The sequence below is a fragment of the Salmo salar genome, chromosome 03 (assembly GCF_965601325.2).
Source record: "Salmo salar chromosome 03, fSalSal1, whole genome shotgun sequence".
Taxonomy (NCBI): domain Eukaryota; kingdom Metazoa; phylum Chordata; class Actinopteri; order Salmoniformes; family Salmonidae; genus Salmo; species Salmo salar.
In genome coordinates this window covers 104,812,200-104,838,191 of record NC_138293.1, presented here as the reverse complement: position 1 = coordinate 104,838,191, position 25,992 = coordinate 104,812,200, and the positions used below count along the sequence as shown (strand labels likewise).

General features: G+C 50.6%; 1 protein-coding gene across 1 annotated transcript in view; it reads right to left on the bottom strand.

The window, feature by feature from the left end:
- LOC123731885 (caskin-1) overlaps nt 1-25,992 on the bottom strand; it is a 74,262-nt gene that overhangs the window by 2,126 nt on the left and 46,144 nt on the right. Inside the window, exons 9-18 of the mRNA XM_082973007.1 lie at nt 24,336-24,417; nt 23,626-23,735; nt 20,025-20,135; nt 12,610-12,711; nt 11,668-11,806; nt 9,293-9,439; nt 6,997-8,231; nt 5,890-6,195; nt 5,132-5,720; nt 4,292-4,697 (exon numbers count right to left, since the gene is read on the bottom strand). Of these exons, the coding sequence (XP_082829133.1) occupies nt 4,292-4,697; nt 5,132-5,720; nt 5,890-6,195; nt 6,997-8,231; nt 9,293-9,439; nt 11,668-11,806; nt 12,610-12,711; nt 20,025-20,135; nt 23,626-23,735; nt 24,336-24,417 (3,227 nt within the window). The remainder of the gene's footprint in view (nt 1-4,291; nt 4,698-5,131; nt 5,721-5,889; nt 6,196-6,996; nt 8,232-9,292; nt 9,440-11,667; nt 11,807-12,609; nt 12,712-20,024; nt 20,136-23,625; nt 23,736-24,335; nt 24,418-25,992) is intronic.

Genomic DNA, 25,992 nt, shown 5'->3' with positions numbered 1-25,992 from the left:
TCCCCCCTACATACTGGTCTCGAACTAGATCCCCCTACATTCTGGTCTGAAACTAGATCCCTCTACATACTGGTCTGAAACTAGATCCCCTACATACTGGTCTGGAACTAGATCCCCCTAGATACTGGTCTGGAACTAGATCCCCTACATACTGGTCTGTAACTAGATCCCTCTACATACTGGTCTGAAACTAGATCCCCTACATACTGGTCTGAAACTAGATCCCCTACATACTGGTCTGGAACTAGATCCCCCTACATACTGGTCTGAAACTAGATCCCCCTAGATACTGGTCTGGAACTAGATCCCCCTACATACTGGTCTGAAACTAGATCCCCTACATACTGGTCTGGAACTAGATCCCCTACATACTGGTCTGGAACTAGATCCCCTACATACTGGTCTGAAACTAGATCCCCTACATACTGGTCTGAAACTAGATCCCCTACATACTGGTCTGAAACTAGATCCCCCTACATACTGGTCTGAAACTAGATCCCCCTACATACTGGTCTGAAACTAGATCCCCTACATACTGGTCTGAAACTAGATCCCCTACATACTGGTCTGAAACTAGATCCCCCTACATACTGGTCTGGAACTAGATCCCCCTACATACTGGTCTGAAACTAGATCCCCCTACATACTGGTCTGAAACTAGATCCCCCTACATACTGGTCTGAAACTAGATCCCCTACATACTGGTCTGGAACTAGATCCCCTACATACTGGTCTGAAACTAGATCCCCCTACATACTGGTCTGGAACTAGATCCCCTACATACTGGTCTGGAACTAGATCCCCTACATACTGGTCTGAAACTAGATCCCCCTACATACTGGTCTGGAACTAGATCCCTCTACATACTGGTCTGGAACTAGATCCCCTACATACTGGTCTGGAACTAGATCCCTCTACATACTGGTCTGAAACTAGATCCCCGTACATACTGGTCTGAAACTAGATCCCCGTACATACTGGTCTGGAACTAGATCCCCTACATACTGGTCTGGAACTAGATCCCTCTACATACTGGTCTGGAACTAGATCCCCCTACATACTGGTCTGAAACTAGATCCCTCTACATACTGGTCTGGAACTAGATCCCCTACATACTGGTCTGAAACTAGATCCCCTACATACTGGTCTGGAACTAGATCCCCCTACATACTGGTCTGAAACTAGATCCCTCTACATACTGGTCTGAAACTAGATCCCCCTACATACTGGTCTGAAACTAGATCCCCCTACATACTGGTCTGGAACTAGATCCCCTACATACTGGTCTGGAACTAGATCCCTCTACATACTGGTCTGGAACTAGATCCCCCTAGATACTGGTCTGGAACTAGATCCCCCTAGATACTGGTCTGAAACTAGATCCCCCTACATACTGGTCTGAAACTAGATCCCCTACATACTGGTCTGGAACTAGATCCCCCTACATACTGGTCTGAAACTAGATCCCCCTACATACTGGTCTGAAACTAGATCCCCTACATACTGGTCTGGAACTAGATCCCCTACATACTGGTCTGAAACTAGATCCCCTACATACTGGTCTGGAACTAGATCCCCTACATACTGGTCTGAAACTAGATCCCCCTACATACTGGTCTGGAACTAGATCCCCTACATACTGGTCTGGAACTAGATCCCCTACATACTGGTCTGGAACTAGATCCCCTACATACTGGTCTGAAACTAGATCCCCTACATACTGGTCTGGAACTAGATCCCCTACATACTGGTCTGAAACTAGATCCCCTACATACTGGTCTGGAACTAGATCCCCTACATACTGGTCTGAAACTAGATCCCCCTACATACTGGTCTGGAACTAGATCCCCTACATACTGGTCTGGAACTAGATCCCCTACATACTGGTCTGGAACTAGATCCCCTACATACTGGTCTGGAACTAGATCCCTTACATACTGGTCTGAAACTAGATCCTCTACATACTGGTCTGGAACTAGATCCCCCTACATACTGGTCTGAAACTAGATCCTCTACATACTGGTCTGGAACTAGATCCCCTACATACTGGTCTGAAACTAGATCCTCTACATACTGGTCTGGAACTAGATCCCTCTACATACTGGTCTGGAACTAGATCCCCTACATACTGGTCTGGAACTAGATCCCCCTACATACTGGTCTGACACCAGACCCCCTACATACTGGTCTGAAACTAGATCCCCTACATACTGGTCTGGAACTAGATCCCCTACATACTGGTCTGAAACTAGATCCCCTACATACTGGTCTGGAACTAGATCCCCTACATACTGGTCTGAAACTAGATCCCCCTACATACTGGTCTGGAACTAGATCCCCTACATACTGGTCTGGAACTAGATCCCCTACATACTGGTCTGGAACTAGATCCCCCTACATACTGGTCTGGAACTAGATCCCCTACATACTGGTCTGGAACTAGATCCCCTACATACTGGTCTGGAACTAGATCCCCTACATACTGGTCTGAAACTAGATCCCCCTACATACTGGTCTGGAACTAGATCCCCTACATACTGGTCTGGAACTAGATCCCCTACATACTGGTCTGGAACTAGATCCCCTACATACTGGTCTGAAACTAGATCCCTCTACATACTGGTCTGGAACTAGATCCCCCTACATACTGGTCTGAAACTAGATCCCCCTACATACTGGTCTGGAACTAGATCCCCTACATACTGGTCTGGAACTAGATCCCCTACATACTGGTCTGGAACTAGATCCTCTACATACTGGTCTGGAACTAGATCCCCCTACATACTGGTCTGAAACTAGATCCCCTACATACTGGTCTGAAACTAGAATTTAAAAAATGTTGGGGGAGGTTCTCTTCTGCACTGTTCAACCAATCCAGTAAATGTGGAGGAGGAGTTAAGATGGAGTGTTTCCTTGTGAACGTCCAAAAGAGGAAGTAGCGTCACAGGCCCTCTTCCCGTTTCCCCTGAAAACCAGAACATCCGAGTTGTTGTTGTTGTTGACAGAGGCTAGTTCTATAGCAAGAAGCAGAGCCATCTATCAAGAGAGTTTGGCTACGTTCTTAGAACGGACGCCATGTTTAAAACCCTTTTATTCTAGAACATGATGTGATGTAACAATACCAGAGGTCCTCTGACACTTCCCCTATGACAAGACCTGCTGTAAACAAACAACAACAGAGCAGCGAATTTAACAGACGTTTTCACTGATTAGCATTGGGGATAATGTGTATCTAATATTGATTAGCATTGGGGATAATGTCTCTCCAATATTGATTAGCATTGGGGATAGTGTGTATCTAATATTGATTAGCATTTGGGATAATGTCTCTCCAATATTGATTAGCATTGGGGATAATGTATATCTAATATTGATTAGCATTGGGGATAATGTCTCTCCAATATTGATTAGCATTGGGGATAATGTATATCTAATATTGATTAGCATTGGGGATAATGTGTATCTAATATTGATTAGCATTGGGGATAATGTCTCTCCAATATTGATTAGCATTGGGGATAATGTATATCCAATATTGATTAGCATTGGGGATAATGTATATCTAATATTGATTAGCATTGGGGATAATGTCTCTCCAATATTGATTAGCATTGGGGATAATGTATATCCAATATTGATTAGCATTGGGGATAATGTATATCTAATATTGATTAGCATTGGGGATAATGTATATCTAATATTGATTAGCATTGGGGATAATGTATATCCAATATTGATTAGCATTGGGGATAATGTATATCTAATATTGATTAGCATTGGGGATAATGTATATCTAATATTGATTAGCATTGGGGATAATGTATATCCAATATTGATTAGCATTGGGGATAATGTATATCCAATATTGATTAGCATTGGGGATAATGTCTCTCCAATATTAATTAGCATTGGGGATAATGTGTATCTAATATTGATTAGCATTGGGGATAATGTATATCTAATATTGATTAGCATTGGGGATAATGTGTCTCCAATATTGATTAGCATTGGGGATAATGTGTATCTAATATTGATTATTATTGGGGATAATGTATATTCAATATTGATTAGCATTGGGGATAATGTATATTCAATATTGATTACCATTGTGGATAATGTATATTCAATATTGATTATCATTGTGGATAATGTATATTCAATATTGATTAGCATTGTGGATAATGTGTATCCAATATCGATTAGCATTGTGGATAATGTATATTCAATATTTATATTTCTGTGTGTGTGTGTGTGTGTGTGTGTATGTGTGTGTGCGTGCGCAGTAACTCACTCCTGTTCCTCTCGTATCTTGTCCTCGACAGCCTTTAAGGCAGCAGCCAATGACGCGCTCGTCTCCTCCAGCTTCTGATGCACAGACTCCGCCTCTGACATCACCACGCCGACCGGCGCCGTCCCCATGTCCACGGACACGCCCCCGATGGAGGAGCGGGGCGGTTTGATAGGTGGAGGGGTTGGGGTGAGGGGGGTGTGAGGACTCTGGGGGGTGAGGGGGGTGTGGGGACTCTGGGCGGGTGGGGTGGGGGGTTTGGCTGTAGGGTTGGGGGAGGAGGAAGAGGAGGAGGAGGAGGGGGGCGAGGTGGGTGTGGTTATAGAGTGGAGGTGTTTGGTTGGTTTAGGGGCTGTGGGGGGAGGAGCCGGTTTGGGGGAGACTGGGGGAGGAATCTTCTTTGTTTCAACTGGAGAGAGAAAGGAAGGAGAGGGAGGGAGGGAGGGAGAGAGGAAGGAGGGAGGGAGGGAGAGAGAGAGGGAGGTAGGGAGGGAGAGAGCGAGAGAGAGAGAGAGAGAGAGAGAGAGGGAGGGAGGGAGGGAGAGAGAGGAAGGAAGGAAGGAGGGAGAGAGGGAGCGAGAGAGAGGGAGAGAGAGAGAGACAGAGAGAGAAAGAGGAAGGAGCGAGAGAGAGAAAGGAGCGAGAGAGAGGGAGAGAAAGAGAGAGAGAGGAAGGAAGGAGCGAGAGAGAGGGAGGGAGAGAGAGGGAGGGAGGGAGGGAGAGAGAGAGAGAGAGAGAGAGAGGGAGATTAGCCGACAGACAGACAGACCTATAGGTGAGAACTTGACATTGAGAGCTGGGCATCAGTATTACATGCTAGTAAATCACAGTGCAGGACAGTACCTGGGCTACCGGGGGTGCCTGGTCCAGGCAGGGGGACTCTTCTAGAGGACGACTGTCTCCTCATCTGAGCCAGGACAGGTTTGGGGGAGACAGGGGGTTTGGGTTTCCTCACAGGGGTCACCGCTCCTCCCGCTTCTCCCCCCGCCATCACCCCTGGTCCTCCCAGGTCTGAGCTGTCCCTGAGAGGAGGCGTAGCCTGGATCGGACTAGGCTCCTCCGCCTCTCCCATCTCATACACCGGCCGGCGTTTAACGGTGGCGGTGCCGTTCTCGTACGGTACGGCTGGCCCCGGCTCCGGCCCGGTAACAGCCCCGGCGTTGGCGGCCCCGGTGTTAACGGCCCACGTGTTAGAGGTCCCGGTGATGTCTGCGATACCGCTCTCTGAAAAACCCTCTGGCTCCTTGTCTCTGCTCTTGGGACGGCGCTTGACGGTGGAAGACTCTGTCAGGGTGAAACGGGACCCGTTGGGGTGAGGCTTGTTGCAACGGGGACGCCGTTTCAGGGTTGCCGTGGCGTCGACCCGGGACAGCTCATCCCGGGGGAGGGAGAACACACCGTCTCCATGGAGACCGTCTCCATCACCGTCGCCCTGGAGACAAACATAACAACACAGTTTATTAATGACAACCCAGCTGCCTTCCTCCCCTCGCTCCCCTTCCTCCCCCCCCCCCAAAAAAAAAAACGTTTTTAATCATTTTTCATGTACAGACACTATATCTCAGTGTTTTCATACAAATTCATAAAAATATATAGCTCACCTCTCCTTCTCCTTCTCCTCTCTGCCTCTTCATGGTCAGTTTCCTCTCGGCAGCGAACGGAAGGTTCTCAGCCGAACTACCGGAAGATGGGGTGTGAGGAGACGAGGGGTGAGGGGAGGAAGGGGAGCGAGGGGAGGAAGGCAGCTGGGGTGTAGAAGGGCGAGGAGGAGAGGGTTGGGGTGCGGTAGACAGGGGCGCGGGGGTAGGTCTGTCCCCCCTCCTAGCCGCAGCGACCAGCTCAGTAACCGGACCACTGATGGTTCTACGGCGGTTCACCACCTCTCCGTCCAGACCAATGGCGTCCCGCTGCTTACAAATCAAATCAAATCACATTTTTATTTGTCACACATGCGCCAAATACGACTGCGTAGATTTTACAGTGAAATGCTGACTGACGAGCCTCTCCCAACGATGCAGAGATTAACAATAAAAATAAAATGGTAACATCAATAAAATACACACAAATGGAGATATATACAGGAAGTACCAGATCAATATGGAGCTATATACAGGAAGTACCAGATCAATATGGAGCTATATACAGGAAGTAACAGATCAATATGGAGCTATATACAGGAAGTACCAGATCAATATGGAGCTATATACAGGAAGTAACAGATCAATGTGGAGCTATATACAGGAAGTACCAGTACCAGATCAATGTGGAGCTATATACAGGAAGTACCAGATCAATGTGGAGCTATATACAGGAAGTACCAGATCAATATGGAGCTATATACAGGAAGTACCTGATCAATGTGGAGCTATATACAGGAAGTACCAGATCAATATGGAGCTATATACAGGAAGTACCAGTACCAGATCAATATGGAGCTATATACAGGAAGTACCAGTACCAGATCAATATGGAGCTATATACAGGAAGTACCAGTACCAGATCAATGTGACTAGACATCAGGATAGATAATAATAAGATATTTGAGGTAGATATGTACATGAAGGCAGGTTAAAGTGACAGAGAGAGTGACAGAGAGAGAATGACAGAGAGAGAATGACAGAGAGAGTGACAGAGAGAGTGACAGAGAGAGAGTGACAGAGAGAGAGAGACAGAGAGAGTTTTGAAACACACCCCCCCTCCCCCTTTACCTGTAGGAAGTTTCTCTGTGTAGCCACGCCCTTGGCCCCGCCCCCGATGGAGGACATTTCCAACATGGCCGCAATGCTCCTCACGCTGCCCGCGCTCCCGGTATCCACGACGGCCGTCTCCACGGATACGCCCAGGTCGCTGGCCCGCCGCTGGGGGTTGTAAGGTACGCCCAGCAGGCCGTCCGCCGCGTGTGTGTGCGTCGGCGTGTGCGTGTCGGCGAGGTTGGAGTTCGAGATCGCTGAGCTGGAGCGTTTTGGAGGCGGAGGGGGCGGGCCTTTCTTCTTGGGCCGCAGGGCGATGGACTGTGATTGGCCGCGGTTGACGTTCTTGTCCTGGTTGCGTACGGAGTGGCTGCGGCTGACCCGGTGAGTCACCACCGTGGCGTATTTACCTGTACCGCCGTCTGTTAGCCTCCCTGGAGGGGCAACTCCTGTCCCCACCCCTCCACCTCCACCCCCTTTCTCCTCCCGCTCCCCGTCAGAACCAGCGTAGCGGTTCAGACTGTGAGCTCGCTTCTTAAGGAGGGCGTCACTCGCCTCACCCATCTCTCCCTCGTCTCCCCCCTCAACCTCAGGAGGCAGGCACAGAAGGGGAACAGACACCTGGGGGCTGGACTGCGGCTGGAGGATGCTCTCCTTCTCTCTCTCCCTCTCAATCCCCTTGTCTTTCTCCCTCTCCTCTTCCTCCATCGGCTGGGCTGTAGGCTGAGATTGGGGAGTAGGTGTGGGTTGGTGCTGGGGCTGGGCCTGAGGACCAGGCAGGGGCTGAGTCTGGGTGTTGGGAGTCCCGCGATGTGTGGTGGACTGCGGGTGAGAACGGGGTGAGCCAGGCCTCTCTCCTTGTATTAGCTGTGGGGAGGATTTAGGTTTAGCCTGCGGCGAGGGGCCCGGGGCTGAGGTGGAGGAATGCAAGGGTTTCTTGGTAGGGGTGTGAGGGGGAGTGTAAGGGGGTGCCGGCATTGAGTGGGCGTGGGAGGGTGGGCGAGGTTTGGATGAGGCGCTACCCCTCTGGCTCCCCTGGCTGGTCTGCCTCATGGTCCGAGCCTCCTTCTTAGGGGGTACTCCTCCTCCTCCTCCTCCTCTAACCCCTGACCCTCCTCCATCGTCGGGGTCCTTGCTCAGGCTGCGGGTCCTCTGACCCTTGACCTCTGGGCTAGGTTGGATCAGGGCCGTCTGCAGCTCGGGGCTCAACTCGCTGTCCTGGAAGGTGCACAACTTGGGAGACGTGACGACTTCTGGAGAGAGATGGAGAGATGGATTACATATGATGGAGAGAGAGATTGAGGGAGATGGAGAGGCATGGAGGGAGATGGAGAGAGATTGAGGGAGATGGAGAGGCATGGAGGGAGATGAAGAGCAATGGAGATGGAGGGAGATGGAAAGGCATGGAGAGAGATGGAGAGATAGAGAGGCATGGAGAGAGATGGAGAGAGAGATGGAGAGATGGAGGGAGATGGAGAGACATTGAGAGAGAGAGATGGAGATGAAGAGAGATTGAGATTGAGAGATGGAGAGATAGATGGAGATGAAGAGAGATGGAGAGATAGATAGAGATGGAGAGAGATATCTGGCTACACACAAAAAACTGCAGGGTAATTGATGCTGGGTAATTGAGCTATGACCCAGTGGCTTTCAGATAGTTATTTTTGGCCACTCGTGATATTAAAAGCCACTCCGGTTAATCTGTTCTGTTGTATTGTCATCACTTAAGGTTGGACATTTTCGTCGATTTAATGAGGCTTACACGAATGTCTGACTTCCTGTAAATATTACATATCTCAACGTCTAAATGTTGAGATCGGCAAATAAGCGTGTTTTGAATTTTACATTTGAATATGTAATGCGCAAAATATTCAAAGTTAAATTGAAATTTGCACTGCAAAAACTTATCGTGATGAACAGGAATGACATTTACTCTCATGGGTAGCCAAAAATAACTATATCAAAGCCACGCCCATAATAGGTCACACCTCCTGAAAAATAACATTAATTTTTATTACATTTCAAAAAGAGCCAGCTGCTGGGTCAACCTGACGGATGGTAAAAATAAAACAACAAGTGATGGGTAAATGAACCCATGTTTGATTAATCCCAACAACCTAACATGTTGGGTTATTCACGCAACCCAAATGGCCGGAGTCAAAATAACCCCAACTTGTGTTCTGTCCACTATTTAACCAGCGCCGGGTCACCAAATAATCCCAAATGTGAGTTTTTTTTTTAATTCCCTCATTTTTTTTGTTTTTTTTTAAGAGTGTACTGTGAAATACTTTATCTGATTCTATTGTGACCTCACCGTTGTCAGGGGGCACGTTCTCTGTGGACATCACTTCCTGCTGCTGTGTGATTGGTGGAGGCTTCTTCCTAGTGGAGCTCCGCCCCTCAGAGCCACGCTGCATCTCAGCCAATCGCTTCACAGCTAGCATCAGCTTCTTCTGGTGGCCTAGTGGGGACAAACCACAACAAGATATGATATGAGATAATATTATAAGCTGTCTAATGTATAATATGTATTGAACAGTTTAATATAAGTGAGCCATTTCAGGAAGCACAATGTGGCACGTCACTACTTCATAGGAGAGGCATTTGAATGTTTTTATTTTATTTATTTTTTATCAAAATGCGGTTTTTTTGGCATAAATGCCTTCTTGAACATGTGAACTTTCATATGCCTTAATAACAAACTTGTATACCGTCTGTAAATATGAATAAAAAAATGTACAATTACGAGCCTAGTTGGTTTCAGCCACGGGAAAAAAAAGTGAGGAACCTTCCCGCTAGCCCATGATTGGCTGAGATAATGAGTGGGCTGGACATGCCGAGAGATGAGTTCGGGATTGGTCTGCCATTGTAGCATGCTTCTGTCTATAACATGAGCTGTTCCATGTACTTGCTACAGCAGCTTTTAATGTTGTTGTTGAAAGATATAAACGTTAAGCCACGGAGAACTGCAAAAAGGTGTTGCAACTACTCTCAACAACATTGTTGCCCTGAATTTAGCAGGGCGATCTATTGACAAATATTAGTGGGGGGGGGGGGGGGGGAAGTTGCGCTTGACTACTTTCTGGACACGGCCAGTGTGAACCCGGAGTGACTTGACACAACGGGTCAAAACAAGTGTTCATCCATATTTACGGGTAAAAGTCTAGCTACATTTTCAGATATTATAACATTCTTAATTTTTTTTATTATCAGAAAGTCATTTTCATTGCAAGTTAAAGTGTGCTGTTCGGCTAGCTAGCGAAATGTTAGCTTGCTGGCTCGCTAGCTAGTGAAACGTTAGCTTGCTGGCTCACTATCTAGTGAAACGTTAGCTTGCTGGCTCGCTAGCTAGTGAAACGTTAGCTTGCTGGCTCGCTAGCTAGTGAAACGTTAGCTTGCTGGCTCGCTAGCTAACGTTACATGTATGATCTGTGTAGTAATATTATTAGTATCCCAGAAATAAATTGTCATTGGTAGTTATAGCCTAATGTTAGCTAACTAGCTAACATTGAACCTAGTTTGTTAACTTTAGCTAGCTGCAGATTCATACTACAGCATTTCATGCATGGTGGCTAACTATGACAATCAGTTTTTACTGTTTGGGATTATGGTTCATTGTTTAGCTAGCTAGCTAGCAACATGTTTAAACACAAGACTCCACTTTGCCAGATGATTACAGAGTTCAGGAGACGGGTTGGTATGATCAGGGGAGGTTAGTAACAGACAGGTTGGTTTGATCAGGGGAGGTTAGTAACAGACGGGTTGGTTTGATCAGGGGAGGTTCAGGAGACGGGTTGGTTTGATCAGGGGAGGTTAGTAACAGACGGGTTGGTTTGATCAGGGGAGGTTAGTAACAGAGTTCAGGAGACGGGTTGGTTTGATCAGGGGAGGTTAGTAACAGACGGGTTGGTTTGATCAGGGGAGGTTAGTAACAGACAGGTTGGTTTGATCAGGGGAGGTTCAGGAGACGGGTTGGTTTGATCAGGGGAGGTTAGTAACAGACGGGTTGGTTTGATCAGGGGAGGTTCAGGAGACAGGTTGGTTTGATCAGGGGAGGTTAGTAACAGACGGGTTGGTTTGATCAGGGGAGATTAGAAACAGACAGGTTGGTTTGATCAGGGGAGGTTAGAAACAGACAGGTTGGTTTGATCAGGGGAGGTTAGTAACAGACGGGTTGGTTTGATCAGGGGAGGTTCAGGAGACGGGTTGGTTTGATCAGGGGAGGTTAGTAACAGACGGGTTGGTTTGATCAGGGGAGGTTAGTAACAGACGGGTTGGTTTGATCAGGGGAGGTTAGTAACAGACGGGTTGGTTTGATCAGGGGAGGTTAGTAACAGACGGGTTGGTTTGATCAGGGGAGGTAACACAGGGGCATTCTGGGATTGCTACATCCACTCTCCTGTTGATATTTTGATCAATTCTGTTTTCAAGTGATCGGAGGAATTCAGACGACAGGTGGTCATTTTAACATCGACGTTCAACGATGAGATTGGACGGCAGGATACATTCAGCTGCCTTGCTTCTGCCTTTAAACTCGTGTGTGTGTGTGTGTGTGTGTGTGTGTGTGTGTGTGTGTGTGTGTGTGTGTGTGTGTGTGTGTGTGTGTGTGTGTGTGTGTGTGTGTGTGTGTGTGTGTGTGTGTGTGTGTGTGTGTGTGTGTGTGTGTGTGTGTGTGTGTGCGCGTCCTACCCAGCTTGATAATGCCTATCTCTTGCAGGTCTTCCCAGGTGATATCTGTGATGAAGTCGATGTTTTCATATCCGTTTTGCACCAGAACCTGCTGGTACTGACTCAGCCCTATCGCTGACAACCACTCTGTCAGACTGGCCTAAACACACACACACACACACAAAAACAATAGTTAGTACAGATCAGTTACTAACAGGTTTCAGGTCAGTTACTAACAGGTTTCAGGTCAGTTACTAACAGGTCTCAGGTCAGTTACTAACAGGTCTCAGGTCAGTTACTAACAGGTTTCAGGTCAGTTACTAACAGGTCTCAGGTCAGTTACTAACAGGTCTCAGGTCAGTTACTAACAGGTCTCAGGTCAGTTACTAACAGGTCTCAGGTCAGTTACTAACAGGTCTCAGGTCAGTTACTAACAGGTCTCAGGTCAGTTACTAACAGGTCTCAGGTCAGTTACTAACAGGTCTCAGGTCAGTTACTAACAGGTTTCAGGTCAGTTACTAACAGGTTTCAGGTCAGTTACTAACAGGTTTCAGGTCAGTTACTAACAGGTCTCAGGTCAGTTACTAACAGGTTTCAGGTCAGTTACTAACAGGTCTCAGGTCAGTTACTAACAGGTTTCAGGTCAGTTACTAACAGGTCTCAGGTCAGTTACTAACAGGTCTCAGGTCAGTTACTAACAGGTCTCAGGTCAGTTACTAACAGGTCTCAGGTCAGTTACTAACAGGTTTCAGGTCAGTTACTAACAGGTCTCAGGTCAGTTACTAACAGGTCTCAGGTCAGTTACTAACAGGTTTCTGGTCAGTTACTAACAGGTCTCAGGTCAGTTACTAACAGGTCTCAGGTCAGTTACTAACAGGTCTCAGGTCAGTTACTAACAGGTCTCAGGTCAGTTACTAACAGGTTTCAGGTCAGTTACTAACAGGTCTCAGGTCAGTTACTAACAGGTTTCTGGTCAGGGAGCCACTCGGTGACGCTGATTTTGTTGATCTCTGATGTCATCTTCTTTCGATGGCCTGGTTTGGTCACTCCGATGGCCGTGAGATCCTACACACACACACACGCACGCACGCACGCACGCACGCACGCACGCACGCACGCACGCACGTACGTACGTACGTACCACATAAACACACAACACCAAGGAAAAATAGGTGAGACACTTTCAAAATCTCCACAGATACACACAATTCATTACCACAGAGATACCCCCAGACACCCCCCAGACACCACATACACCCCCCAGACACCACATACACCCCCCAGACACCACATACACCCCCCAGACACCACATACACCCCAGACACCCCCAGACACCCCCAGACACCCCCCAGACACCACATACACCCCCCAGACACCACATACACCCCCCAGACACCACATACACCCCCCAGACACCACATACACCCCCCAGACACCACATACACCCCCCAGACACCCCCAGACACCCCAGACACCCCCAGACACCCCCCAGACACCACATACACCCCCCAGACACCACATACACCCCCCAGACACCACATACCCCCCAGACACCACATACACCCCCCAGACACCACATACACCCCCCAGACACCACATACACCCCCCAGACACCCCCAGACACCCCAGACACCCCCAGACACCCCCCAGACACCACATACACCCCCCAGACACCACATACACCCCCCAGACACCACATACACCCAGACACCCCCCAGACACCACATACACCCCCCAGACACCACATACACCCCCCAGACACCACATACACCCCCCAGACACCCCAGACACCCCCAGGCACCCCCAGACACCACAGACACCCCCAGACACCCCCAGACACCCCCAGACACCACATACACCCCCCAGACACCACAGAAACACACAGTGTCCAGGTGACGAGCTGTACCACAGGACAGGAGAGGAAGGTAAATGTCCCCGAAGGAAAATAAAGGTGAAGAGCAGAGAGAGAGCATGTTGGCAGTGAGAAAGAAGCGTTGGTGAGCATCACTAGACCCCCAGCTACACCCAGCCTAGAGTCTGGCTACACCCAGTCTAGAGTCTGGCTACACCCAGTCTAGAGTCTGGCTCCACCCAGCCTAGAGTCTGGCTCCACCCAGCCTAGAGTCTGGCTCCGCCCAGCCTAGAGTCTGGCTCCGCCCAGCCTAGAGTCTGGCTCCGCCCAGCCTAGAGTCTGGCTACGCCCAGTCTAGAGTCTGGCTCCACCCAGCCTAGACCCAAGCTCCACCCAGCCTAGAGTCTGCCTTCACCCAGTCTAGAGTCTGGCTACACCCAGCCTAGAGTCTGGCTACACCCAGCCTAGAGTCCGGCTACACCCAGCCTACTGTCTGGCTACACCCAGCCTAGAGTCCGGCTACACCCAGCCTACTGTCTGGCTACACCCAGCCTACTGTCTGGCTACACCCAGCCTACTGTCCGGCTACACCCAGCCTAGAGTCCGGCTACACCCAGCCTACTGTCTGGCCACACCCACAGCATAGCTCCACCTATCTACTGTCTGGCTCCACCCACCCTACTGTCTGGCCACACCAACAGCATGGCTCCACCCACCCTACAGTCTGGCTCCACCCACCCTACTGTCTGGCCACACCCACAGCATGGCTCCACCTATCTACAGTCTGGCTCCACCCACCCTACTGTCTGGCCAAACCCTACTGTCTGGCTCCACCCACCTATCACCTAGCCCCACCTATCTACAGTCTGGCTCCACCCAGAGTCTGGCTCCTCCCAACCCCACTCCACTATACTCTCATTATCCTAATATACAGATGTAGGAACTTAATTTGATAACTCTTTTGTTGTCAGACAGTGGGGGTAGAGTCCAGTCAGTGTGGGGGTAGAGTCCAGTCAGAGTGGGGGTAGAGCCCAGTCAGAGTGGGGGTAGAGCCCAGTCGGTGTGGGTAGAGTCCAGTCGGTGTGGGGGTAGAGTCCAGTCGGTGTGGGTAGAGTCCAGTCGGTGTGGGGGTAGAGTCCAGTCGGTGTGGGGGTAGAGTCCAGTCGGTGTGGGGGTAGAGTCCAGTCTGTGTGGGGGTAGAGTCCAGTCGGTGTGGGGGTAGAGTCCAGTCGGTGTGGGGGTAGAGTCCAGTCGGTGTGGGGGTAGAGTCCAGTCGGTGTGGGGGTAGAGTCCGGTAGGTGTGGGGGTAGAGTCCGGTCGGTGTGGGGGTAAAGTCCGGTCGGTGTGGGGGTAGAGTCCAGTCGGTGTGGGGGTAGAGTCCAGTCGGTGTGGGGGTAGAGTCCAGTCGGTGTGGGGGTAGAGTCCGGTCGGTGTGGGGGTAGAGTCCGGTCGGTGTGGGGGTAGAGTCCGGTCGGTGTGGGGGTAGAGTCCGGTCGGTGTGGGGGTAGAGTCCGGTCGGTGTGGGGGTAGAGTCCGGTCGGTGTGGGGGTAGAGTCCGGTCGGTGTGGGGGTAGAGTCCAGTCGGTGTGGGGGTAGAGTCCAGTCGGTGTGGGGGTAGAGTCCAGTCGGTGTGGGGGTAGAGTCCAGTCGGTGTGGGGGTAGAGTCCAGTCGGTGTGGGGGTAGAGTCCAGTCGGTGTGGGGGTAGAGTCCAGTCGGTGTGGGGGTAGAGTCCAGTCGGTGTGGGGGTAGAGTCCAGTCAGTGTGGGGGTAGAGTCCAGTCGGTGTGGGGGTAGAGTCAAGTCGGTGTGGGGGTAGAGTCCGGTCAGTGTGGGGGTAGAGCCCAGTCAGTGTGGGGGTAGAGTCCGGTCGGTGTGGGGGTAGAGTCCAGTCAGTGTGGGGGTAGAGTCCAGTCAGTGTGGGGGTAGAGTCCAGTCAGTGTGGGGGTAGAGTCCAGTCGGTGTGGGGGTAGAGTCCAGTCAGTGTGGGGGTAGAGTCCAGTCAGTGTGGGGGTAGAGTCCAGTCGGTGTGGGGGTAGAGTCTACATTAGTAGATTAAAACAGAAATAAAAAAAACATTGATTGATTGATTGATTGATTGGTTTTCATCTGGGGATGTAATTGTATCACTATTCTGAGGTACACACACACACACACACACACACACACACACACACACACACACACACACACACACACACACACACACACACACACACACACACACACACGTACGTATGTACCACATAAACACACAACACCAAGGAAAAATAGGTGAGACACTTTCAAAATCTCCACAGATACACACAATTCATTACCACAGAGATACCCCCAGACACCCCCCAGACACCACATACACCCCCCAGACACCACATACACCCCCCAGACACCACATACACCCCCCAGACACCACATACACCCCAGACACCCCCAGACACCCCCCAGACACCACATACACCCCCCAGACACCACATACACCCCCCAGACACCACATACACCCCCCAGACACCACATACACCCCCCAGACACCCCCAGACACCCCAGACACCCCCAGACACCCCCCAGACACCACATACACCCCCCAGACACCACATACACCCCCCAGACACCACATACCCCCCAGACACCCCAGACACCCCCAGACACCCCCCAGACACCACATACACCCCCCAGACACCACATACACCCCCCAGACACCACATACACCCCCCAGACACCCCCAGACACCCCAGACACCCCCAGACACCCCCAGACACCCCCCAGACACCACATACACCCCCCAGACACCACATACACCCCCCAGACACCACATACACCCAGACACCCCCAGACACCCCAGACACCCCCAGACACCCCCCAGACACCACATACACCCCCCAGACACCACATACACCCCCCAGACACCACATACACCCCCCAGACACCCCCAGACACCCCCAGACACCCCAGACACCCCCAGGCACCCCCAGACACCACAGACACCCCCAGACACCCCCAGACACCCCCAGACACCCCCAGACACCCCCAGACACCACATACACCCCCCAGACACCACAGAAACACACAGTGTCCAGGTGACGAGCTGTACCACAGGACAGGAGAGGAAGGTAAATGTCCCCGAAGGAAAATAAAGGTGAAGAGCAGAGAGAGAGCATGTTGGCAGTGAGAAAGAAGCGTTGGTGAGCATCACTAGACCCCCAGCTACACCCAGCCTAGAGTCTGGCTACACCCAGTCTAGAGTCTGGCTACACCCAGTCTAGAGTCTGGCTCCACCCAGCCTAGAGTCTGGCTCCACCCAGCCTAGAGTCTGGCTCCGCCCAGCCTAGAGTCTGGCTCCGCCCAGCCTAGAGTCTGGCTCCGCCCAGCCTAGAGTCTGGCTCCGCCCAGCCTAGAGTCTGGCTACACCCAGCCTAGAGTCTGGCTCCACCCAGTCTAGAGTCTGGCTACACCCAGCCTAGAGTCTGGCTACACCCAGCCTAGAGTCCGGCTACCCCCAGTCTAGAGTCTGGCTACACCCAGCCTAGAGTCTGGCTACACCCAGCCTACTGTCTGGCTACACCCAGCCTAGACCCAAGCTACACCCAGCCTAGAGTCTGCCTTCACCCAGTCTAGAGTCTGGCTACACCCAGCCTAGAGTCTGGCTACACCCAGCCTACTGTCTGGCTACACCCAGCCTACTGTCTGGCTACACCCAGCCTAGACCCAAGCTACACCCAGCCTAGAGTCTGGCTACACCCAGCATACTGTCTGGCTACACCCAGCCTAGACCCAAGCTACACCCAGCCTAGAGTCAGCCTTCACCCAGCCTAGAGTCTGCCTACACCCAGTCTAGAGTCTGGCTACACCCAGCCTAGAGTCTGGCTACACCCAGCCTAGAGTCTGGCTACACCCAGCCTAGAGTCTGGCTACACCCAGCCTAGAGTCTGGCTACACCCAGCCTAGAGTCTGGCTACACCCAGCCTAGACCCAAGCTACACCCAGCCTAGAGTCTGGCTACACCCAGCCTAGACGCAAGCTACACCCAGCCTAGAGTCTGCCTTCACCCAGTCTAGAGTCTGGCTACACCCAGCCTAGAGTCTGGCTACACCCAGCCTAGAGTCCGGCTACACCCAGCCTACTGTCTGGCTACACCCAGTCTAGAGTCTGGCTACACCCAGTCTAGAGTCTGGCTACACCCAGCCTAGACCCAAGCTACACCCAGCCTAGAGTCTGGCTCCGCCCAGCCTAGAGTCTGGCTCCACCCAGCCTAGACCCAAGCTACACCCAGCCTAGAGTCTGGCTACACCCAGTCTAGAGTCTGGCTCCACCCAGCCTAGAGTCTGGCTCCGCCCAGCCTAGAGTCTGGCTCCACCCAGCCTAGAGTCTGGCTCCACCCAGCCTAGAGTCTGGCTCCACCCAGCCTAGAGTCTGGCTCCACCCAGCCTAGACCCAAGCTACACCCAGCCTAGAGTCTGCCTTCACCCAGTCTAGAGTCTGGCTACACCCAGCCTAGAGTCTGGCTACACCCAGCCTAGAGTCCGGCTACACCCAGCCTACTGTCTGGCTACACCCAGTCTAGAGTCTGGCTACACCCAGTCTAGAGTCTGGCTACACCCAGCCTAGACCCAAGCTACACCCAGCCTAGAGTCTGGCTCCACCCAGCCTAGAGTCTGGCTCCGCCCAGCCTAGAGTCTGGCTCCACCCAGCCTAGAGTCTGGCTCCGCCCAGTCTAGAGTCTGGCTCCACCCAGCCTAGAGTCTGGCTCCACCCAGCCTAGAGTCTGGCTCCGCCCAGCCTAGAGTCTGGCTCCACCCAGCCTAGAGTCTGGCTCCGCCCAGTCTAGACCCCCAGCTACACCCAGCCTAGAGTCTGGCTCCACCCAGCCTAGAGTCTGGCTACACCCAGCCTAGAGTCCGGCTACACCCAGCCTACTGTCTGGCTACACCCAGCCTACTGTCCGGCTACACCCAGCCTAGAGTCCGGCTACACCCAGCCTACTGTCTGGCCACACCCACAGCATAGCTCCACCTATCTACTGTCTGGCTCCACCCACCCTACTGTCTGGCCACACCAACAGCATGGCTCCACCCACCCTACAGTCTGGCTCCACCCACCCTACTGTCTGGCCACACCCACAGCATGGCTCCACCTATCTACAGTCTGGCTCCACCCACCCTACTGTCTGGCCAAACCCTACTGTCTGGCTCCACCCACCTATCACCTAGCCCCACCTATCTACAGTCTGGCTCCACCCAGAGTCTGGCTCCTCCCAACCCCACTCCACTATACTCTCATTATCCTAATATACAGATGTAGGAACTTAATTTGATAACTCTTTTGTTGTCAGACAGTGGGGGTAGAGTCCAGTCAGTGTGGGGGTAGAGTCCAGTCAGAGTGGGGGTAGAGCCCAGTCAGAGTGGGGGTAGAGCCCAGTCGGTGTGGGTAGAGTCCAGTCGGTGTGGGGGTAGAGTCCAGTCGGTGTGGGTAGAGTCCAGTCGGTGTGGGTAGAGTCCAGTCGGTGTGGGGGTAGAGTCCAGTCGGTGTGGGGGTAGAGTCCAGTCGGTGTGGGGGTAGAGTCCAGTCGGTGTGGGGGTAGAGTCCAGTCTGTGTGGGGGTAGAGTCCAGTCGGTGTGGGGGTAGAGTCCAGTCGGTGTGGGGGTAGAGTCCGGTCGGTGTGGGGGTAGAGTCCGGTCGGTGTGGGGGTAGAGTCCGGTCGGTGTGGGGGTAGAGTCCAGTCGGTGTGGGGGTAGAGTCCAGTCGGTGTGGGGGTAGAGTCCAGTCAGTGTGGGGGTAGAGTCCAGTCGGTGTGGGGGTAGAGTCCAGTCGGTGTGGGGGTAGAGTCCGGTCAGTGTGGGGGTAGAGTCCGGTCGGTGTGGGGGTAGAGTCCAGTCAGTGTGGGGGTAGAGTCCAGTCAGTGTGGGGGTAGAGTCCAGTCAGTGTGGGGGTAGAGTCCAGTCGGTGTGGGGGTAGAGTCCAGTCAGTGTGGGGGTAGAGTCCAGTCAGTGTGGGGGTAGAGTCCAGTCGGTGTGGGGGTAGAGTCTACATTAGTAGATTAAAACAGAAATAAAAAAAACATTGATTGATTGATTGATTGATTGGTTTTCATCTGGGGATGTAATTGTATCACTATTCTGAGGTACACACACACACACACACACACACACACACACACACACACACACACACACACACACACACACACACACACACACACACACACACACACACACACACACACACACACACACACTTTCTGCACAAAACACAGAACACACAGGGCCGTGTCATAGGAGGAACTTTGAGTCCATCTGCTCTAATGGCTGGCAGGCAGGCAGCCCTGTCCTGGCCAATCACAGACGAGGTCCTGGGCATGCTCAGTGACTGGTGTGACTGTTCTAAAGGGAATCTGGGGGGGGGGGGGGGGGGGGGTTGCTAAGGCAACTGCATTATGATCAGTGAGTGAGCGGTGAGGTGACAGTGGGTGTGGTTAGAGCGTGGCTTTAACTTCCAGGTCAAAGGGATAGGGGTTCAGAGGTCAACGTTCCTTACCTCTGGGGTCATTCTGCTAATGGTGACTATGTCATACCCGGCGCTGATGAAGTTTGGAGCGTAGACCTGCAGCTGAAAGTCACTCAGCCATTGGACAACAGCCTCAGAGCTCTAGGAGAGAAGACAGGTGGAGTTCTGTCACTACGGCTGGCTCTGGGCTAACGGCTAGTGGCTAACCACTAACCGCTAACGGCTAACTGCTAATTGCTAACCGCTAACGGCTAACGGCCAATGGCTAACCACTAACGGCTAACTGCTAATAGCTAACCGCTAATTGCTAAAGGCTAACCGCTAATGGCTAAAGGCTAATTCACTAGTAGAGGAGACAGAAGAGGAAAAGACAGGTGGCTAAAAGCTATGGGCTCTGGGCTAAACACCGCTAACAGCTGAAGGCTAAAGACTAGCTAAGAATAACAAGAGGGAGAGGAGGACTAGGCTAAAGGCTAACGGCTAGCAGCTACAAGAGGAGGGAGAGAGGGAGAAGACAGGCTATCTCTGGGTGAGCTATTGGAGAAGATGGAAGGAGGGAGAAGACAGGCTCTCTCTTCGAGCTATTGGAGAAGATGGAAGGAGGGAGAAGACAGGCTCTGTCTGGGTGAGCTATTGGAGAAGATGGAAGGAGGGAGAAGACAGGCTCTCTCTTCGAGCTATTGGAGAAGATGGAAGGAGGGAGAAGACAGGCTCTCTCTGGGTGAGCTATTGGAGAAGATGGAAGGAGGGAGAAGACAGGCTCTGTCTGGGTGAGCTATTGGAGAAGATGGAAGGAGGGAGAAGACAGGCTCTGTCTGGGTGAGCTATTGGAGAAGATGGAAGGAGGGAGAAGACAGGCTCTGTCTGGGTGAGCTATTGGAGAAGATGGAAGGAGGGAGAAGACAGGCTCTCTCTTCGAGAAGATGGGAGGAGGCAGAAGACAGGCTCTCTCTTCGAGAAGATGGGAGGAGGCAGAAGACAGGCTCTCTCTTCGAGAAGATGGGAGGAGGGAGAAGACAGGCTCTCTCTGGGTGAGCTATTGGAGAAGATGGAAGGAGGGAGAAGACAGGCTCTCTCTTCGAGAAGATGGGAGGAGGCAGAAGACAGGCTCTCTCTTCGAGAAGATGGGAGGAGGGAGAAGACAGGCTCTCTCTGGGTGAGCTATTGGAGAAGATGGAAGGAGGGAGAAGACAGGCTCTCTCTTCGAGAAGATGAAAGGAGGGAGAAGACAGGCTCTCTCTTCGAGCTATTGGAGAAGATGGAAGGGTGGACCTGGCCAATCACATCCAGAGAATGTAGACACCTCACTCTGAGGAGATTCTGACGTGGTGAAATCTGCTGGAGAGAGAGACGTCCTCTATCACAAACAGCTGCAGTAGCACGTTCTGTCCACTGAGGGGCAGCAGAGAACCATGGAAAACTCAGCTATGCCCAGTCTACCAGCACCTCCTCTCTCTCCCTCTCTCTCCCCCCTTTTCTTCCCACCCACTCTGCTCAGGACACCAACTGGACCACGGGTCACACGGAGGGGGAGAGGAGGGGGAGAGGAGGGAGGGAGGGAGGATCTGGAACTAAAACAGATAGCCATGTGAACCTACACACCCTGCTGGGAGAAACATGTTCATCAGATGGCTGTGATCTGATCAAGCTATCGCATACACACACTTCCATCTTACTGGTAGAGTCCTGCCGAGACACACACACACACACACACACACACACACACACACACACACACACACGGTGCTAAGCTAGGGTAACTAAGATTATGATGGCTTAGGCTACTGTACAGTGTAGTATATATACAGTATTACATTTAGTGTAGTATATTTACAGTATAGTGTAGTATATATACAGTATAATATAATATACAGTATAGTATAATATATAGATCAGTATAGTATATATATAGTATAGTGTATATACAGTATAGTATATATACAGTATAGTATAATATATAGATCAGTATAGTATATATATAGCATAGTATAGTGTATATACAGTATATTACAGTATTTATCCAGTATAGTATAGTATGTATCCAGTATAGTATATATCCAGTATAGTATATATACAGTGTAGTATAATATATATCCAGTATAGTACCGTATATATAGTATAGTATATATACAGTATAGTGTAGTATATATACAGTATAGTATTGTATATATACAGTATAGCATAGTGTATATACAGTATATTACAGTATATATTTTGTATAGTATAGTATATATCCAGTACAGTATATATACAGTGTAGTATAATATATATCCAGTATAGTACATGTATATATAGTATAGTATATATCCAATATGGTATAGTGTATATATATAGTATAGTATATCTCCAGTATATATATATATATATATATATAGTATAGTATAGTATAGTATAGGCTCATATCAGAGAGGTTTAGAGAACACAAAACAACGTCCCTGGGCAGCAAACAAGGAAAACAGAGATGGAGGAGGAACACAGAGATGGAGGAGGAGGAACACAGAGATGGAGGAGGAGGAACACAGAGATGGAGGAGGAGGAACACAGAGATGGAGGAGGAGGAACACAGAGATGGAGGAGGAGGAACACAGAGATGGAAGAGGAGGAACACAGAGATGGAGGAGGAGGAACACAGAGATGGAGGAGGAGGAGGAACACAGAGATGGAGGAGGAGGAGGAACACAGAGATGGAGGAGGAGGAGGAACACAGAGATGGAGGAGGAGGAACACAGAGATGGAGGAGGAGGAACACAGAGATGGAGGAACACAGAGATGGAGGAGGAGGAACACAGAGATGGAGGAGGAGGAACACAGAGATGGAGGAACACAGAGATGGAGGAACACAGAGATGGAGGAGGAGGAACACAGAGATGGAGGAGGAGGAACACAGAGATGGAGGAGGAGGAACACAGAGATGGAGGAGGAGGAACACAGAGATGGAGGAGGAGGAGGAACACAGAGATGGAGGAGGAGGAACACAGAGATGGAGGAGGAGGAGGAACACAGAGATGGAGGAGGAGGAACACAGAGATGGAGGAACACAGAGATGGAGGAGGAGGAACACAGAGATGGAGGAGGAGGAGGAACACAGAGATGGAGGAGGAGGAACACAGAGATGGAGGAGGAGGAACACAGAGATGGAGGAGGAGGAGGAACACAGAGATGGAGGAGGAGGAACTGAAAGGAGAGAAGACAGAACAGACAGAGGAAGAGACAGGTGACAGAAATGCAGATAACATACACTCTCGGACCGGAACACACACACACACACACACACACACACACACACACACACACACACACACACACACACACACACACACACACACACACTCACCGTGTCATGGCTGCAACCGAATGCTCGCAGTAAGGACGAGGCCAGCTGAGAGAGAAAGTGTTTGGACATCCTGGACGTATGTCCGTGTTCGAGACTGTGTGTGTGTGTCCGTGGTTCTGGGGTGTGTGTGTGTGTGTGTGTGTGTGTTCTGCCGTTGGTGGAGAGTGTGTGTGAGAGATTGTGCTGAAGGGAAGATGAACACCAGTTTCGGTGAGGAGAGGGACACAGTGAAGCAGGAAGTGTGTGAGAGACGACTCTGAGAGGACGAGTGTCTTTCCATCCCTCTGTCTGTCTTACCTTCCCCTCGCCTTGCCCCTCCCCCTTCCAGGTTGCCGTGGCGTCATAGGGTGGAGCTTCATGGAGCGGGCATCCTGATTGGCTCGACTGTCTAGAGGCAGAGGCGGTGCCTGGAGGTGACACACACTGTCGTTGGCCGAGCTCAACCACTCATATTTTCAACCAATCCTGTCCCACCATTTCTTTCTATAAAACCGAACCCCCCCCTCATCCACCGTGTGAATAACCAATCAGGTTTCACCTCCTCCTCAGTAACTGGCCTCGTCAGCCAATCACAGGCCTTCTCTACTAACTACTGGCCATCTGGATGACAGAGCCGCCAAGATCCAGATCCCACTGTGTGTGTGTGTGTGTGTGTGTGTCTGTGTATGTGTGTATGTGAGTGTGTGTGTGCGCGATTCCTTCAATCGTTATAAAGGAAACAGATGATGCTCTCTCTCTTTCTCTCTGTCTCTCTCTCTCTCTCTCTCTCTCTCTCTCTCTCATCTCTCCCTCTCTCATCTCTCTCTCACTCTCTCATCTCTCTCTCTCTCATCTCTCCCTCTCTCATCTCTCTCTCACTCTCTCATCTCTCTCTCTCTCTCTCTCTCATCCCTCTCTCACTGGAGTGATGTGTACCTGTAGATTGCCACACACACACACACACACACACACACACACACACACACACACACACACACACACCTCACACACACCTCACACACACCTACCTGTAGATAGCTCTACAGACTTGGACTGCTCCAGCAGGTGCTCTTTGGCTTTGGCAGACTGAGACAGCACTGTCGCCAGGAGCTACAGGGAGAAACAACACAGCCTTTAGCTACAACACACAGAGACACACAGCCTTTAGTTACAACACACAGAGACACACAGCCTTTAGTTACAACACACAGAGACACAGCCTTTAGTTACAACACACAGAGACACAGCCTTTAGTTACAACACACAGAGACACAGCCTTTAGCTACAACACACAGAGATACACAGCCTTTAGCTACAACACACAGAGACACACAGCCTTTAGTTACAACACACAGAGACACAGCCTTTAGCTACAACACACAGAGACACACAGCCTTTAGCTACAACACACAGAGACACAGCCTTTAGCTACAACACACAGAGATACACAGCCTTTAGTTACAACACACAGAGACACAGCCTTTAGCTACAACACACAGAGACACAGCCTTTAGCTACAACACACAGAGATACACAGCCTTTAGCTACAACACACAGAGATACACAGCCTTTAGCTACAACACACAGAGACACACAGCCTTTAGCTACAACACACAGAGACACACAGCCTTTAGTTACAACACACAGAGACACAGCCTTTAGCTACAACACACAGAGACACACAGCCTTTAGCTACAACACACAGAGACACACAGCCTTTAGTTACAACACACAGAGACACAGCCTTTAGCTACAACACACAGAGATACACAGCCTTTAGCTACAACACACAGAGACACACAGCCTTTAGTTACAACACACAGAGACACAGCCTTTAGCTACAACACACAGAGATACACAGCCTTTAGCTACAACACACAGAGACACACAGCCTTTAGTTACAACACACAGAGACACAGCCTTTAGCTACAACACACAGAGATACACAGCCTTTAGCTACAACACACAGAGATACAGCCTTTAGCTACAACACACAGAGACACACAGCCTTTAGCTACAACACACAGAGACACACAGCCTTTAGCTACAACACACAGAGACACACAGCCTTTAGCTACAACACACAGAGATACACAGCCTTTAGCTACAACACACAGAGATACAGCCTTTAGCTACAACACACAGAGATACACAGCCTTTAGCTACAACACACAGAGATACAGCCTTTAGCTACAACACACAGAGACACACAGCCTTTAGCTACAACACACAGAGACACAGCCTTTAGCTACAACACACAGAGACACGCAGCCTTTAGCTACAACACACAGAGACACAGCCTTTAGCTACAACACACAGAGATACAGCCTTTAGCTTAGCTACAACACACAGAGACACAGCCTTTAGCTTAGCTACAACACACAGAGACACAGCCTTTAGCTACAAAACACAGAGACACACAGCCTTTAGCTACAAAACACAGAGACACACAGCCTTTAGTTACAACACACAGAGACACACAGCGTTTAGCTACAACACACAGAGACACACAGCCTTTAGCTACAACACACAGAGACACACAGCCTTTAGCTACAACACACAGACACACAGCCTTTAGCTACAAAACACAGAGACACACAGCCTTTAGCTACAACACACAGAGACACACAGCCTTTAGCTACAACACACAGAGACACACAGCCTTTAGCTACAACACACAGAGAC